The sequence below is a fragment of the Anguilla rostrata genome, chromosome 12, assembly GCF_018555375.3.
Source record: "Anguilla rostrata isolate EN2019 chromosome 12, ASM1855537v3, whole genome shotgun sequence".
Lineage (NCBI taxonomy): Eukaryota > Metazoa > Chordata > Actinopteri > Anguilliformes > Anguillidae > Anguilla > Anguilla rostrata.
Window position 1 is genome coordinate 26,804,863 of NC_057944.1, and position 19,557 is coordinate 26,824,419.

Consider the following 19,557-nt stretch of genomic DNA (forward strand, 5'->3'; position numbering starts at 1 on the left):
TCTGCATTAAACAGTAATGTTGTGACAGGAATTGGTTGTTCTTTTCCACTGCACATCTTTGCGAAAGCAGACAGCCATTTTCAGAATTGACTCTAGTGGAACACTGTTTGCTCAGAATGAAAGGAGGCGTTCAATTCACATTAAAGGCGCAATTTGGATTTGTGAACTTTACCCTCTCTCCTAACAAACACACAAAAAATCTATTGTACATTCAGCTATTGATAAATTCTGACAGGCCTATTATATTTTGCTACTTTTTATGGAGCTAAAAAAAGTTTAAGGCATCAATTAGGCATCAAGAATTCAAAAGTGTTTGTACAGTAGCCAAGAGTAATATAAAAGCCTGACTCATTATTGTCTTGTGTTACATACTGTGTCTAGGTACAATGAAGTATGTCAGGGAAAAATGCATTATTTAAAAAGAGAAAAATTATGACATTTATAATTAGAACTAAAGCGAATATGTGTGGGTCTAATGTTGGCTGATTTATTTCATTCTCCCATCAGGGAATAAAAGAAGTGAAAGCCTGCGGTTTGGAAACAGAAGACACAGCAGATGGAATATCTAGGCCAACAGGAGCTCCTCTGAGGACTCAGGTATGACTAAAAGCGCATTTGGCAAACGCCACAAGCATCGGAACGACCTTTCATGCTAACGTGAAAGGCGAGCCGGGGGCACCTAAATTCTGTCCCAGGTGGGGTGGATTGGCGTACAGATTCTTGGGTGGGGAGAACTGAAGCGCACATCCCTGCTGGTAGACCACGAGTTACATGAGAGATATTCTATAAAATCCTTTTAAAAGACACAGCTGCAGAGCAAACTTGGCATTATTGCAGTTTCTTATATTTATCACTTGCTATAAGGGGTAATAATGAGACCTAGCATTACAGTACAGGCTCACACATGGGATACGTTTACAAAGTATTTCTTCCTTTTGTTTAGTTTTGATGGACCCACATATAAATTAAATATGCTTGTAGGAAATACTGTACGTAATTCTCAGTGGTGCATTTTCATACCTGGATCTGCAGTCCAACACATATATTCCAGTGTGTACTTCAATGAAAAAAAAAACAGATTAATCATTGTGAAATAAAGTACATTTCTCACTTTTTTGGCACCCATTGTAAGCACTGCATCAGAGGTGGATGGTCTCAGGATGGTCTCTGATTTCACACCACAATGCAAAATGTGCAACTGTTCTCAAGTTCAAACGAAACTCAAACAGCAAACAGCAATACAATAAAACTGCAGCAAACAGCAACACTTCTTCTTAACCCCTGCTGCCTCCTGTGAAGCATCGGTCATCCACATACAACTGTCCAATCCCTCATCCTCATCGTGAGAGGCGTAAACAGGCAAAGCACGGAATTGTCAAACAGTATGGCGGGTAGTCTAACTACCCAAGCTATTATGGTTGCCTTGAAGGCCTGCTTAAATCCACCTGGAAACACGCTGGCTAACGAGGCTCTGGTGAAGCTGGGCGGGCCGATTACCTGCTCAGTGCATCAACACGATTACAGAAACATCCACGTCAAAGCAGGAACACAGCTGAACAATAGAACTGCAACAAACAACATCACAGCTGAACAATAAAACTGCAACAAACAACATCACAGCTGAACAATAAAACTGCAACAAACAGCATCACAGCCGAACAATAAAACTTCAACAAACAACATCACAGCTGCACAATAAAACCGCAACACACAACATCACAGCTGCACAATAAAACTACAATAAACAACATCAAAGCTTCACAATAAAACTGCAACAAACAACATCACAGCTGCACAATAAACTGCAGCTAGCAGCAACACAGCTGCACTGTAAAAGTTTAGAAAATAGCAACACAGCTGCAAGCTGTAGCCCTGAAATGAGGCCAGATATACAACCAAGATTGGGGGGGGAGAAAAAAATATATATTATCAATGGATTTTGAAATTGTGAGAACCCATCTGTTATAGCACTCCCATAAGATCAATTCATCTTCTGTTGTTATTTCATTGTTTACACATTTTAGATCCAATAAACTGGTATGGTGTCACCATGCGTCCAACGCCCATTAAAGTTGCTCCTTGACCAAACTGCTCCAAATGCTCCACCGCTGGGCAATGTTTCTCAAACGCCTCTGCGTTTACCACCTAATGGATGCAAACTGAATGCAAACCCATTTTCACTGTGTTTTTGACACAACAGCGAGTGTACTGTTCTGTGATGCAGTGGTGCTCAAATGGCCTCAGCTCCCGGGCTATGCAAACACACATTGCCGTTGGCTCAACAACTGTGTTTACAAGCTGAGCTGGCTCTCTTTACCTGTGCAGGCTTTGTTTTATCATCCACTGAGCCTCCGTGTCCTTGCGTTCAGGCAGCTGGGATGCACACGGTTTATTGTGCATTAACAAATTGCACTAAAGAGAACTGAATTAATAACCTCATTCAGGACTTCAAACACCGAGCAGCAACAAGCAGCAGTTCTGTGCCTGCACTCCGAGCGTACAGGGACTTTATTCAGAGCAAATGGAGAAATCAGTGAGTAAGAGGCTTTTGGTTATCCGCGGCAATGCACCTGCTCTCCGGCTGCAGTGCGAGTATCTACGGCAACAGTCATGGCAGGGAGGCGGCTTGGCAGGGAACCGAGTTAGCGGGAGCACACGGGTGACTCATGCTGAAAGTCTGGATTTAGGCAGCACACACAGTCAGAGAAAATATAAGGGAGCACCACGCAGACATAAACATGTACCGGGGTCTCCACTGAATGCCTACTAAGGATGGACGGGTTCATGTAAGGTTCAGGCTGTAAAGACGAGCATAGTTATTCAGCTATGTACTGCACCCCTACTCTATAAGTCTTTCAGCATTGGGGGGGGGGGGGGCATCTATGAGCTCTACCCCTGCACTGTAACTCCCTAGGTCTAAGTATGTTCTACCCTTAAGCAATACAAATATTACCATATATAAATATGTCATAAAATGAATAACACATTTGAAAATATGTAGGCACTACAAATATATTTTCTAATGCATGCCAATATATTGCCAGTTACATGATGTACATTTAAAGCAAAAGTTTCTTATTTCACAAATAAGCCATTGTTATGTCTTGATAGATATACTAACATTGTAAAGAATAATGCAAATGAATAATAGCAGTCCATTAAGTTTCTGTATATGGAAACATTTTGTAGGGGAAAACAACTATGCTATTGAAAAAATGGGAAACACACTTTCTTAACATTAACACTTGTTAAACTGTTATATATGCTTCATAAACTCTCATTGAGTTATTGATTCAAAGTACTATTTGTTTTCTGTCCATAAAATGTGAAAGTGGAGCTTTTCAGTGAAACCCCAGAAATGCCTGTCTTGCTTTAGGAAATGTTCAGAGCTTTTCTGAAGGGACACAGTGTTCTCTGTGAGGCTCCGAAGATAAAGTGAGATAAAACTGAATCAGTAGAACCTGAACAATACACAGAGCTGCAGGCTGATGAAATGCATGCTGAGAATTTAATGAAAAAACATCATAAAATGCGAGTTTGAGTACAATATAAATAGCGAAAAATAGCAATTACTGAACAGAAAAAAGCAAAAATATGTCATATTTGTCAAGTCCTTTCATAACTTAATTCCAAGCCAAAACCACTCCACGATTCAAGGGTTAAGCAAACAAAACTGCAGTGATTTTTGAAGCTCAAATAAATAATGAATGCATTCCAAGGATGACAGCAGCTTCTGTGTAAGGAAAAGGTAACCTCGAGCATAGTAAATTATTTACCTGGTACACACAGAAAATTAAACTATTCTTTAATGTCATTTTGAATAAACTTTAAAGTCTAGTTTTACAACTCAGGAGGGCTGTAAAACTTTTTATTGTATTTTATTATTTCTGTTTTGGATTGTAGTCCAAACTTTAGAGAAAAATTATATTTAACACTCGTACAGTAACACTTTTCCCAGCAAAATATTCTCTCTTAACTTCCACTCATTCATGCAGATCTGAAAATGATGGAAATGATGCTCAGTCTGTCTGTTTTATCAGCAAAAAGATAAAAGACCCCATCACACATGGCCTTTTTTGGAGTCCATGCTTAATACATGAATCCTATAATACTATAATATATAATAATGAAAAATTCATTTTTCATTAAAAAGTCTATTTATCGCAACACAATATCTGAAAACTCTACAAACACACAGCAAACTCTTTCTTTGTAAATATATGAGGATGAATAATTATTTTCCAAAAAGTAAACATATGTCAGTGCTACAGAACATGACCCTATTGACATGATTCTTCCTTTATAGATGTATTCTGTTTACGCATTTAGCAATTCAAGTTTATGGCAAAAAAATCCCCTTTTACAATTAAAGTACTATCAATGCTCTTGAATTCTCGGAATAATATTAATTTCAGGTGCATATTACCTGTCAGTAAGTAGCATATGCAATTACAGTACAATCCTGCATATGTGACCCTGCTGGGACCTCTCTCGAAAAGTTGGATATCTGAATAAAAATAAAGATTTTCACAGCAGCCAAATGAATCTGAATGTCTAATAGGTAATCTGTGACATAGAGTGAACCAATTATATATGTTTTTGAAAAGATGGCATATAGTTATGAAATGTAATTCCAAGTATAGCTGAAAGTAATACTTCCCAAGGTCCAAGCACCTGTTATACTGTCCATGTCTGATGAACCACTACACATGAATTATAAGACCTGCTTTGAAGTGCTTTGAAATTTTTACATTTATTTTTACAGTGTTGATGTAAGTGTGCATGCATACACGCACACGCGCACACACACACACACTCAATTTGACTAATGACAACAATCCAGCATTTACGGAGGACATACAGTATATTAGCCTACTCTTCAGTGTAGTCAGTGCTGGAGTAAGGCTGGAGTAGGGGGCACATGGGTTAGCCTACACTCCTGGAGTAGGGTTGGAGAAGTGAGATCAGCACGAGGAAATGAATATCCTGTTTCACCAGAAGCACCATTAATAATTCTGGCATATCAGAAACCTTATCCAAGAAAACAAAAGCCACACAAATGGCCATATCCTACTGCCTAATGTAGAAATAACTACATACATAACCTGACTCCAAATGTGGATAACTGAACTAACACATTAATCTGAGAGAGAACACCATGTCAGCCTTTATAAGATATAGTGGGCCTATAATTGGAAGACATCTCCCGTAACCTCAGTAGAGGACACAGATATTGCATGCTATGGGTACACAGCCCAGCGCAAACTCAAATCCACAGACCGAGTACTTTTAACTTTAATAGAGTACAGAAGGTCCCTGTTGGACTCATATAAACTTGGTTGCAGTATATGTAACAGCTGTGTAGGACTGGCGTGCAATTGGTAAGGTGTGCAAAGTTTTTTTCTGCATTATGCTATGTTTTTTCAATGTCAATTCAGATAGCTAATAGCTTACATGAAATGAACTTATGTCAGATGTAGAAACTGGAGTCTTGGTGGGCTGCTGGTTTTTCAGTGTATTTCAGCACCGGTGATTCATTTAATTTGTTGATTGGCTACACAATTTGTTCAATCACTGGCTGCTGATTGAAAGAAAACCATAAATGTGTAGGTACTGTGGCCCTCCACGATTTCAATTTGATGCCCCTGCTAATAGACTAACATAAACATAGGAAAAGCACACCCATTTTCCATAACACTTTTCATTGAGTTTTGTCAGCTTAATGACATACATTTTCCTACCAAACAACAGGTTTAGGGTGGAGGGTTAATAACACGTGAACTATTGTTGCCGAGTGAGGGGGTTCGACCCCAAAACAACTGTGTTACACTGCAGTAGAATCAATAATGACATGGATGGACAAGGGCAAGATTGAACTGTCAAGACAGTGAAGAGCAATGATCTGTACCTGCCACAGAATTCTTATTTAATGAAAAATAAAAATATTGGTTGCAAATGAATCCAGTTGTCTTTTTTAATTTTTTTAATTACATAGATGCCTGTATTAAAAAAAAAAAAAAAAAAACAAAACAAAAAAAAAAAAACATGATATTTAATATCATAACAGCTGTGCTAGAATGTCAAATACATAATCTGACATAAATGTCTGACAACACAAGGCAACTGTATCATTGGCAATGAAAAGGATAGAGGGCATTTCTATCACCTCAATATTAAGTTGATTTAATGTCTAAACGGTAACAAGACTGAGTGGGTTCCACACTATTAGTCACATTCAAGGGCATGCATTTGTGCTTAATTAAACCGTTATGAAATGAGCATGTGTGCTTAATTAAATCTTTCAGTTCATAGTTCTGCATTTAAGCAAGCAATTTGCTTCATATGCAGTTCCTGTAGCTGCAAACATTTTATAGAAACCTTGGAAAGGGAACTCAGACAGGGAAAGAACCTCACTGGCTTTTGTCAGAGAAACGGAGAAACACAAACAGCAAATCCTTACAGTACTTAGTGTTTGCATCCAGACAAAGTTAAAATTGCTGCTTCAAGAAAAGGAAAATTGAACATGACTTCTGTTTGGGCAGAAAATGATTCTGTAAAAATCAGAATTGCAATGTCATTTGGCAGGACTGACTGCACATTAATGGAAGACCCATTTGGAGCTGGTACTTCAGAATTAACATGAGCACTTGTCAGAATGCATCACAGTGCTGGAACATTAATAGAAAATAAAACTATGCCTGAAAGACCACTAAGTGCACAGTACTTCTTTTTTTGACCTTGCATGTCGCATGGATTTCTTACAGCCCACAATTAGCATAATAATAACTACATATTTGCTCCCATTGGACCTCAGATATGCATGCATTTTATATGGACTGGCTTTACTGATTTAGTCCCCCCACCCCTTCTTTCACCAAGACAAGCAAGGACATTTCTGTTCCATATCTTAATTTAGGTCTTTAGAAGCACATCTTCTGAAAAGCAACATGAGAAGAGTAGATTGGTAGCCCCTATATACAATGTGGATGCCTTGCTTAGAATATATGCATTACCATTGTGGAAAGTTCTGCCAGGTACTGTCTTTTTCATCTTGGTACCTGGGAATTATAAGAGTGGATTGTGACGGTCTTTGCCAGGGAGGAAAAGAGCCAATTAAAAGGTTTTCAGATATTTTTGGCAAACTTATTTGGGGGGTTGAGTCCTTTGAGTCCTGTGATGGCTGAACCACCACTCAAACACATCTCTTCTGGAAGGGCAGATCGCTCTGATTTGAGGTAGCTGTTTTTTCATAACGAATGCTCTGCTGTGCCATTTCAATAACGGCTCGCTGATCATCTCAACAACGAATCACCTGCTGAAAATGCACAAATTTACATAATTAAAATCTAAAATTATGTTCACTTTCATTTTCCTGTTGAAAAATATATTAAACGGTTCTTCAACTGGCTAAAACACAACAGGCTTTTATTTTGAAATGGCACATTTGTCAAACAATGTGGGTGGGGACATTCTCCTCCCAGGGGTATCCTTATTAAGGCCTGCTCATGAACCAAAAAGCAGTTTGGGTAATCTTGGAGTTGGACAATAGTGAAAAGTGCACCTGAGTAAACTTTGCTAAACAAATAAAACTACAAAAGCTGAGGTGGAAGGGCTAGGCTTAGAGATGGCCTCACGGGCCTGCAGACCATGTGGTTCACTTTAGGATCATACTTTACACTCTCAATTCATACATTAAATTGTATGTATAGTACATAATGATGGATGGGTAACTATATTAAGAAGGATACCATCCTTGACCCTGCTTAATAAGATGTAAGGAAAAAAAAAAAATTGGATTAAGGACTTCACATTCAATGAAAGCTCAAAGATATCTCTCCCAGACTAGAGCTTGAAACAGGGCCTCTTTCAGCTCGAACCTACATGAGCTCATATTCTTTCCTGCACAGGCCCAACCAGAACTCGCGTGTGGCAGCATTTTGAAAGGCCGACCCGATTTGAACCCGATTTTAATAAGCGTCAGTACAGTAGGCGCCCCCTGGTTTGGGGAGTCATTGATGCTCTGTTTGGGAAAGATGCAATTAATGTCTGGGACAACACCAGGCTTGTGCAGTATATTGTCGTAGCATTTATGTTCCTGTTTTATAGCTAAAGTAGCCTACTTAAGCAGAATTTCACACTATTTGCATCTTACGAACCCCATGCCTTAATTTGCAGCTCAGTCAAAAACCATGTAAAAGTTTGTCCAGACCTCAGATTTTCCTTTTGAAGGCTGCTGCCCCACATCATACTCCCCTGACAATAACTTTTTTCTCACTGGCTCGGAGGTGTCCATTCTGTCACTCGCATAGCTTAGCTTAGACTAGCTTGCCTACAGCTGCCCTCCAGCGTGCACAGTGCTTTGCACTCAAAATTTAAAGGGCCAGCTACAAGGGGCCCGACCCAAACCGAGCCAGATATAAAAGGACAGAGTTAGGATCCAAACTGACCCAAACCCTCAGGTTCTGGATGGGTTTTATTGGGCTCACCTAAACATTAGAAGCTCTCGTCCAGACCTCATTTCCAAATTAGCTTTCAAAAATGTGAAAGGACTTGGAGAAAAACAACATTTTCAGGTTAATGTTATCAGTACACACCCATAAATAAATGGATCACAAATCAAATAAATAAATGAACAAATATACAGTAATGTCAATCAACATAATTTTGTTTGAAACTAAATCTATTTTTTTTGTTTTAAAGCAAGGATAGAAATGTCCAGTTGTGGATCTCAAGGTCTATTTATTGAAGTATCTACAATGCTTATAAAGCCCTGAAGCTGTCAGTCATCTCCCAGGAGCTACACAGCCGAATACCAAACACTTCTGTTGACTTAGAAAAGTCCCCAAACTGACAGTGAGCTTTGCCAAGTCCTCTGCTTTTCCGTTAAACCAAACCCGCTCCTGCTCCTTGGACAAGGCATCAGGCATCCACCACTAATACAGTACACTCACATATATCTGCAGCACTGCAGTTCTCTCCTTCGCCAACGGACTTAAAAAAAAAAAAAAAAATCCCCCGGGCTGCCAATAAAAACTTCAGCATTCGTAGACTGAAGCTTTCTCTGCTTAACGACAGGGCTGTTTCATGCAAATGTATCATATGGGGAGATACGCATCGCTGCTTCACGGCTGCTCTGAAAAGCTGTGCTTCAGGGTACAGATACCCCTCGTTGGCAGAAGAGTTCACTTCTGCAGGGATACCTTTCCTTGAATATGTAAGAAAACAGCATGCGACCACAACAGGAACACAGTACATATGGCAATATCAATTTTATGAGCTGCATTAATGGTAGCACTATGCAGCTGCTTGGTTGTTCATTTCACTTCTGTATTATTATTATTTTTCTCAGGGTCCGTCAGTATGTGTACAGTATGTGTACAGCATGTCATGGAATATTTTCTTTAACCTTGTCAGAATATTCTTCAAGCAATAATGTTTTCTATCCGGGAAATTTCCTCATCATAACATTCATGACCAAATGGGAAATGGTCCACAGTGTGCTGGAAGCATTCCTTCTTGTCTGGCAATGCACCATGGGCAAGAGGAAGTGGGACATGGCAAGGATTCTGACTGGCCACTATTTTGGCAGTTGAGATTTTTCGCCAAAATAACCCCCACAAATTCAGGCCTGCAGCGTACATCATGCTTCTCTGAACTCCCTCATTAAGGACATAATAATATATTTTAATTAAGAAATCTACTTCAAACATTATCAATGTTACTTTTCATTATCAATTCCTTTTATTTAAGTTTCAATCACAAACAATGAAAGGTATCTCAGACTCCAATTACTGGTGCAAAACCTTTTTAACACTTTCAATTGTCTGTCATACATTACTTTACTTTGTGCCAACTGTAACACTAATTTATACACAATTATTGCGCATAAGTAAATCCCACATGTGGATCCAGGGTCACGTTGCAAACATTTGCTGCTATGATGCGTGGGTTGCTGTTTATAAGCTCATGAGAGTGGAGACAATCTTTCCTTTTTCAACATTTAATACTTTCCCAGAATGGATACACAATAACAAAAATGTATGCATTTAACAATGTATGCCTCGCTCGAGGCAACAGTCTTAATTCCTTCAGGATTTAGTGTTATCTTTGTTCTTAAGGGTTATTACTGAGGGCAACTTTCATCTATCGCTCCCTGCTTTGTGCAAAATAGAGCTATTCAAAGATTGCCCATTTGTTTAGCTGCAGAGTACATTAGTAGTTAGTTCAGTTTTTTGTTTTCATTTTTCATTTTCTATTGTTGTTCCACCCATTGAGAGGGAACTAAAGTTCTGTAATATTTTTTTACAATAACAGGTGCTATTATGTGATCATACACAGATGGGTGATGTCATTTCAAAGTAATGCCTGTCTACTGTATATGATACTTTTAACTTTGAAAGCATTGTTTAAAAAAGTCTGTAATTTTAATTTACGTAGTTATGTAATAGAAAACAGTCTGAAATGTGTTTCAGATCTATGTCCTTGTCTGCATGGATTTTGATGTTCCTTAATGTTCCAGAAGATATCTATACATGAATAGCATGCATGGAGACAGCTTTTCTTCATAAAGTAATGGTACAAGGAACAGTAATATGATTAAGCAGTAATAGATTTTTAAAGATATTGTTTTTTATTCACATGCATTAACGGAAAATATTAAAATGAGACATTCAGGAACCATGGCATTCTAACCTAAACAAGCACAATAAATATACCAATGGAAAAAGAGGGAAGAAATTAAACTCAACACTAATGAAAAACATGCAGTCTGAACTGTGTATGTTAGACTTTGACAGACTTAACGAGCCATCAAATGAAAGGTCCCCTTTGGGGAGGGGCCAAATATGTCATAGCCAATAACGCAAATTAAACGACGCGCTGACATAATTCAGCTGCTGAAAGCAGAATCTGAGTCCAAAGCAGACAGCAAACTCTGTAGCTGGTTCTTTTTTAATCCATGCCACGGGGACTGACTGTTTGGCAGGTGGCTCCACGCTGGGCACTCGCTCTTGGCATCCAAGGGCGTTGAATGTCAGTCTGTGTGCATCAGATGGCGCTGGGGCCGCGGATGGAGGTGCGGAAACAGCGGGGAGGATAATACACACAACACTTCACGGCGATGATCCGCAGACGCCACGCAGCACAGAAACTGCGACTAATTACCCCTGGCTGCCGCACGCGAACGCGGCCGCTGGGAGAAGGCCCGCAGGCTCCGCTCTCCCCTTTGACTCCACAGCAACGCTATCGCTGCCGGCAAAATAGGACCCCTTCGACCTGGGACTCCGAAACGGCATGCTGTCGAGTGCCACTGTTGGCCTACCAAACTCCCTGCGGTCCACAGCTACATGTCCGTTACTCCACCTGTCTATGAGAAGTCCATATGGGAAAGAAGTCTGTACAAAGGGGGAAAAAGTCCGTACACACGGGGAAGAGGTCTGTACAAATGGGGAAGAAGTCCATACAAATGGGGAAGAAGTCTGTACAAACGGGGAAGAAGTCCGTACACACGGGGAAGAAGACTGTATAAACAGGGAAGAAGTCCGTACACACGGGGAAGAAGTCTGTACAAACGGAGAAGAAGTCCGTACACACGAGGAAGAAGTCCGTACACACCGGGAAGAAGTCCGCACACACAGGGTAGTCTGGGAGGTGTCAAGTGCTCCACCCCAGCCCTGTGGGTGTGTCATGTTGGCCACTTTAGGCGGGCACACAGAAACGTCCATCAGAAAAAAGGAAAGTACTTCCCCAGCCTGACTATCGAAAGACCCCAGGTTGGAGCTATGGGCACAGTTCACTGGTACACCAGCAGCAGTAAGCAGATACACTTCCAGAGTGCCATTAGTGATTCTATCAATACCCAGAGACATAACTATTGTACAGACTTTTACCTCACAAAGGAAATGTAAGAACATAATATGTACAATGAAATGACTACCAGCTTCATGAAGACGATCTATACCATCTAATCTTTCAGGGGAAAAGGCATCCCCTTGCCTGAATTTAGTTTGACACATATAGGATATTACAGCATTATTAATACCATTAAGCCTGCTTCATTCAATTTTGGTTCATTTGGGAATATAACCATGGAGAATAAAAGCATTATCTCATATTTCATGGTAAGAAATTAGATTTTATTCCTTCCTGCAAATTAAGAAAAGGTTTAGACAGCATGGCTGTTTTTCAGTGCCTTCAGAATCTTCCCACCTGAGGACACACTGGCAATCATCGAGGTTTTATTCCAGGAAGTCCTGTACTTATACCAGGAAGTCCTGTTATTGATTCAAAATCCACAGTAAGACAGAGCACAATAAATGACCAGGGTAAAGCGTGCATGGAGACCCTCTATCTTACACCCACCTTACTATTCATATAAGGGGGTAAAAAAAAAAAAAAAAAAAACTTGGAGCAGTAATATGACCTATGGCATACTGTGTATAGAACAGATTTGCATCACAGATTCAATTATTATCTGGCTGGTTTTTGTTGTAACCAATATCAATGAAACAATCTAGAAACTACAGCATTGCATGCAATGTCTGTAGTCCTTCATTTTGTATTCTACAGGGTTGGCAGTGCAGTGCTTGTAAGTACCTCTAGCCCATGTATGTATTCTTTCTGATAGGTAATTTGAAACCATACTGTGCACAGCCTAGAAACAACAGGACAAGATTGGCTTATGTTAAGGTTTTATCATTCTAGTTTCAGTCTATGTGCGTATGATCTTGTTTAAGTGCTAATGTAATTTATTTACAGCCGAGTGACTTTCGAGCAGCTATGCAACACCTTTCATGGAAAAATAAACAATACAGGAAAGGACAGAATGATTATCTGGTGTTTGCTTTTTTCCAGGGATCTCCAGCAGATCAACCTCAACATGCATACCCTACAACACAGAGTTTATTTTTAACAACCTATCAGACCAAACACTCCCACCTAATTGTGGAAGGGGCCAAAGTCTTCCTACAAACTGAAAAGTGTAATCTTCGAGAAAACAGAGAACGGTGCTGACAACAGCAAAGTAGAGGGGTGAGGAAACGATAAGAGTAAATGAGTGTCTTCGGGCTTCCGAAAGCTCGAGTGGCGCGGTTAAACCCTGAGCGTAATAATTTCATGCCTCACTTTCCCACCAATGAAATATGGCAGTAGACAACACTAGCAGCTTTCAAGTGATTTTGTCCCATGCGGTATCATCTAGTATTATTAACCATGTAATTACGTTAAATATTTTGCATGTACTTTTGCAAGCCACTGAATGTTGCTTTTATGTCTATGGGACTAAATGCAGGTGACATGAAATATACGTGAAGCTGAACGCATATATAAGACTTCTGATAAATAGCAGAACATTTTTTAGCTGCTTTTGTAGGAATTATAAGGGAGAGGTTTCTGTCATTATTCCATTCTGCTGCTTATGAATACTGTGCGCAAGCAGAAAATGATTCTAACAAAATATGAAACTTACACAACAACAACAGCAAACCCACAACCCTATTATTCTCATTGAATGGTGAAATTGCTTTGTTGCTATGGAAACGCAACAGACTATGTCAATTTATATTGCCCTCAGACAAAGAAGCATTTTCCCCACTCAACAATGAATTTGCAAGTGTTATTTCCTCGCGTCTTCCTGCAGACTCGATCCCCGCTCAGTTAAATCAGCTTCACTACCGCAAACGGAGGCACTGTTGGTAACCTGGCGGATTCCTGGTGTTTCTCAACACAAGTCTAATCATTTAAGAGTGGAATAAAGTGTTGTGAAACAGCATCATAGCTGCAGATGGGGGTGGGGGTGACACCTGCTCAGTGAGCCACAGAGGACAGACACCCCAACACCCACCTCTGCTGTCCAACCTGCAAAACATAACCTCATCGTGTACCAAGATGTGTCCCCGTAGGTCCATCTATCTGCTTCAGTCAAGCCTTGCTTAACAAGCTTTCAGTTATGCACATCACAACTCATTTAAGGGTCCTTTCCCTCAGAGCTGTATTTCTACCATTAAAACAAAGTTGCATCACCATAACAGCAGGAAACACCAATTTAAGCACAAAAAGGTGCCGATTTCTGCTGAGCCCTGGTACAGTGTGACTGGTCTCACTTTCTTCACAGCGTCAAGTCTTAACAGGACTTTGGAAAGCAGCAAAACTGATTAAATTTCTCTACGTCTAATTTACTGACGAAAAACAACAATGTATTTTGTTCACGTCCCTTGGTGAAAATGGCGTGAAACACAGGCCATTTCACAGATGGGTAGGTACAGCGGGTGCTAATGCCAAACTCAGTTGTTTACTGCCTCTTATTTAAACATTTCAGATACCACATGTTTGACTGACATCCTTCCTCAGAGCATAGCATAGCAGATTTGCGACTTTAGAATCATCATATAATCACATTAATGTAGGTTATGAAATAACAGTGACAGATTCTATGATCGATTCTGCACTCCAAATGAAGGGAAAATGAAGGGAAAAGAAGGGAATGTTTTATAGCCATGACCTCCAAAGGTTTGCTCACAGACAAGAATGCAGTTTTTTTTTAATTAATATATTTTTTTACTACCAGCAGCAGATTTTCATGAAATTGGATCTATAACTGATTCCTAACCCGCATGGTCAAAAAGCCCACTGAACAGACAAATTAAGAGCACAGCTGGACAACTAGATTTGAAAAGGCGCAATGAGTTAAATAGTTTTTTTATGGTTTGACAGAGCTGCAGTGTTTGTAAAATAACAGTAACAAAATTAAACACAGATGTGCACACTGACTTTATGCTACAAACTAATTCTACTAATACATCGTCTAACAAACAGCTGCTTTTTCAGATGCATGTTTTAATTGCCATGCACCAGTCAACTGCAAATATTTCTTGTGTAATAACAGAACAGTAACAATAAACTTATGGTAAAATAAGTTATATTGTTAAATGTTGAAAACAGATTGTTGATTATTTTTCAGTGTAGCTTGAAATGAGCTGCATAAACAGAATGGATAAAATGGCCCATTATTTTCTTTAAAGCCTAACCACTCACCACTGTCCCAATTTAGGTTCATTTCCAGATATTAAATATGCTGTGTAAAAACTTACATAGTGTGGATAATGATTTAAGGGCACAGACAAAGATAGCAAATTCAGGCAAAAAATGGTGCCCCTAGGGTCAGAAAGTAGGAAGTCCTGCCATGTGTTTATTCCACCCATTAACTCAGCCAGCCGATTCCACTAATTAGTTGTACCTCCTGGCTTACGAATTGTGCTAATTAGCCAATTAAGGTGATTGGAACAAAATACTGGGGAGGACATTTACTTTCTGAACCTGGATTTTCCACCTGTGTTGATGCCCGGCACACAACGTAAATCTGGGCGGGTAGGCATCCCCTTTGTAAAGAGATAAAGGTGTGAAGAAGGCATGGCTGTGCACTGGCCAATCAGGACACTTCTCCACATACCCTCAGAATGAGTGCTTGTATCGCCAGCCTTTATGCCTTATTTGGTGAAAAGTTTAGTGCATGTTTCTTGTCAGAGTCTCAGATATCACAGTCCATTCAGTGTGGTATTACATGAACTTTCAAGTATTTCCGGTTGCAAATTCCCAATAAAAATGTAACACAATTTACCACTCCTAGCCAAAGATTGATAGTTCACTGTCTAGATGTCATGGGTACATGCATGACGCTGTGTTCACATTGAAAATGCGTCTCATAGTTAATGTGTAGTAAATGATTGCAATCAGCCAGGCTGGTAGCAACCGGTTATAGAAAGGTCAGTGCTGGTCAGCCTGAAAGATCAGACCCATGATAAATGCCAATAACGAGTGTTACATGCTATTCTGTTTTGCAAACCACCTGAACATGACATTACAGACACTCCCCACCCGCCAATTTTTATATATATATATATATTCTTTTTTTTTTTTTACATAAATTGCACTGTTGAGTGATAGAACCGCTGTTGCCCTGACAACAACAGGGAATCGTGAAGCAGTTCTCAGAAACCACTTGTTGAAGGGTATAGCTTTGTCGTGGATTCAGCCTCTTCCTCTTCTCAGCAAGACTAAAATCAGATTATGGATTTATACTGTACATAAGCTCTGTACTCTGTGGCGTTATCTGTGACTTCGTTAGATTATTACATCCAAAGAACAGAGGGAACAAAGAGTGAGCATTTTGGAAAGCTAACAGATTTGTTTGCATAATACTATATGAAGAAAAGGGCTCAGGGACTCTCTTGAACTGGGTTGACCTCTGTGAGGTTTAATATCACGAATAAACTGATGTGACCGAGTGATTTAATTCTGAAAACTGGGGTTCAGTTACCTGACAACACAACCAATGTTTAATTATTAATGATTCTATGTTATGAGAGTTCAGGTCAAATTCATATGGTTACTGATTTCTTTTTATAGTATAATATATTTACTATAATAATATCTGGACTGTACCTCAACACAATCAATATCCTTAACACGCAAACAGCCCCTATCATGTGCTACGATATTGCAGGCATACCATTTTTCATGGTGGATTGATTATGCACTTCTGTACCTGTGTGTCATGCTTCAATGCCTACTCACATCCCCAAAAAATTATCCAACCCCCTCTACACCTACCCAGTACTAGTGTAAAAATATTTCAGAAAATTATCATCTTACTGCATATTCATTGTAAGCAGCAGGAGCAATTATTTCCAGAAGCCTACAGTTTCAATGAGATGAGCGGAGCTATCGATGGCTTCCGTGATAACAATACTCAGGGTTTATTAATGTTCAGACTAGAGTGTAGGAGTTTATACACATTCAGATCTCACCATTGACAGACTAAGGGTATCTAAAACATGGCTACAGACAACATATGATTTTCAGAAAATGGAGAAGAATTTTACGTGGTTTCTGGACACCTAGCAAATTATCAGTCTACAGGACATGACTAAGCAGAACAAATTGATTATACAAAATATTATCATTATTCATCCAATCCATAAAAAACAATATAATCAATTTTATAGCTTGGAGCAACTACATTTTTATTTTCTCAAAATAAAAATATAGTTGCTTCAAGCTATAAAATTGATCATGACGAATGAAAAATGCTTAAAAATTACTCTTCTTTCATCTTTACTGTTTTTGTCTTGATTTTATTTGCTCTCTCTCGCAAACTCTTTCAAACTATATGCAATCAGTTTGTGATTTGTGCATCACAGTAAAGATGAAAAGATGAGCAGAAAATTTAATGGAGACTTTGGTGTAAATAGTGCGTGTTCTGATTTGAAGTTATTTTAAGAATTCATAATCATTCAACCTGAAATAATTATATGCTTTGGTGCACACAAGGTAATCTGAAGAACTGAAGAATCCTGCATCAATTCTGACAATTATTCTCCCAGCAATTTAATAAAGATTAGGTCTCAAAGTGAACGATGTGACCAGTTTATCAGTATGTCTACATTGTGAAGTAACAGCCGTACTTTGTCAGAATTCATCAAATAAACCAATGCATCTTAGTAAATTTGCAGCAATGTCTCAGGAAGTACAAGCCTGCATTTCAAAGATTTGTTATCACCCTTGATTGCATCCGTCATCAAAGAGGTAAGTTTGGCAGTTAAACCATTTTGTACTTCAGAAAGAGGGACGGCTTTCAATTGAATCTTTCATCAGCAAAACTCAAAAAAAAAAGATTAATATGTAGGAGAAAAGCCTAAATAATTAAGGCTGTTCTTCCTCTATTGATCAGTAGCATTGTGACAGCTAAGCATGCCAACTCCAAGAAAACTTTCAAAATGAGTCATATGCAAGGAGATGAAATTCCTTTTTTTAAATTATCCAAACCATAACAGCATGCAACACAGAAAAAAGAAAACAGGGACCGTAATAATGCTGAAAGGCCACATTTAGCCGCTTCTGTATTGGACTCTTTTTGAGTACAAGCCTGAAAATGACATACCCAAAATAAAATGGTTACTACTCTTGAACCCTTTTAACTACAGCTATAATGGTATCTTCTGAAAGACTTTAACAGCAGCTCAAACACAGTGGAATTTTTTCTCAATCAAAGCATTTGAGTCACAGAAGATAGGAGACATTAATACATTTGCACAAATTAAGTAGTAATTACTTAATAAACTTAACCAGTTTAGTGTCATACTAGGTGCAAGAGGGAGCCTGGGAATGTAGTGCTTCAAGCAGCAAAATTGAAGATAGAGATTTAGAACGAACTGAGGTGAACTGAGATGTAATTTGAACAGGTGTAATTTCAGCTGACGGCAGAAGCAGTGACTGTTGTCCTGACTGCAGTAGGGGGCCAGAGTAGACATTAAAGCAGGGAAACCACCCACTGCGGTCATTCAAATATTTTGTGACATTAAGGGGGATCCCCCTCATCCTAGATACATTCTCTCTGCTCACTCAATCGCCCTCAATTTAACTGGCTTCATAAACCCTCTTCTTCCACTTCAGGGGGCATTTGGGGACAATACCGTGGAAAATGGCTTCTGCAGACCCTTATTATTATTATTATTATTATTATTAGTTACTATTATTATTATAAAAAACAAGTGCAAAACACCCAAACAACTGCATTGAAGGTGATCCATAATCCCATCTTTTTATATTGATGTTATATTGATATCGCAGAAGGCAAGAGTAGACTCACCTATCAAAAAGAGCCAATAATCTGTCGAGGATTATCAAAGGCCAAATCCAACAACAAACAACAACCACCAGATACAGGATTGCAACTGATAGCTAAATCAAGAAGACTGAAGTCCAAACATACGACAGCTGATCATCACACTTACACAGACTTTGTACTGACCCTGGATTGACCTCAGCACTCACTGACTATAAGAGAGGAACCCACAGACCTGCAGGCAGACTTCTGCAGGCAAAGTCTCTAAGGCCCCATGATGCTATTATAGCACAAGAATAAATAATTCTGAACCTATGCTGGCCTTGCTTTTAACATCCTTCCTTCCGTCTTGATTCCTGGACCATTTCCACTACAATATCATAGTGATACTGGCAGTTCAAATAATAACCAAACACAAAGGTAAACAGAGTTTGAGAATCACTATCCCCATAAGCTACTATTCAAACGACAACTAGCCTCGCAAAACTGCTCTGCAAACCAAATGTAATTTCCTCCTTCAATGTAGAGTATTAGAGGAGGTGAGCAGGGATTATCCCGGTAAAATGGATAATGGAATGGATAGAAAAGCAAAGTCTGTGTCAAACACTAAAGGAGAAAGGAACAGACTACAGAGAAAGAGAAGAGTGGGAAATGCACTGGTGCTGTGAGAGTCTTCAGAAGGGATGTAGGGAAAACTGGAGATGTAGGAATACAAAATAACTGGCATGTAAGAATATTTGCTATAGAATGATGCAATCTGTGGGACAGAATCATTTGTGTTCAGATGACGTTTAAATAAAAATGCACACTGTTTCTAATAATAATGGCCCGGACTTTTTTGATTAATATTAAATATTCACAGAAAGCACAATATTAATGTCACAAAATGTCCTGTTTCCTCTTCAGAATAATGCATGGGGCAAAAAAGGACATTTTCC

At 39.1% G+C, this 19,557-nt stretch overlaps 1 protein-coding gene across 9 annotated transcripts in view; it reads right to left on the minus strand.

The window, feature by feature from the left end:
* Positions 1-19,557, minus strand: part of lsamp (limbic system associated membrane protein) — an 878,287-nt gene that overhangs the window by 160,391 nt on the left and 698,339 nt on the right. Inside the window, exon 1 of one of the 9 annotated variants that reach the window (XM_064303057.1) lies at positions 2,318-2,535. The exons of the other annotated variants lie outside the window; for them this stretch is intronic. Within the exon in view, the coding sequence (XP_064159127.1) occupies positions 2,318-2,400 (83 nt within the window). The 5' untranslated portion in view covers positions 2,401-2,535. Of the gene's footprint in view, positions 1-2,317; positions 2,536-19,557 lie in introns of those variants that run through there. 9 annotated transcript variants of the gene reach the window in all.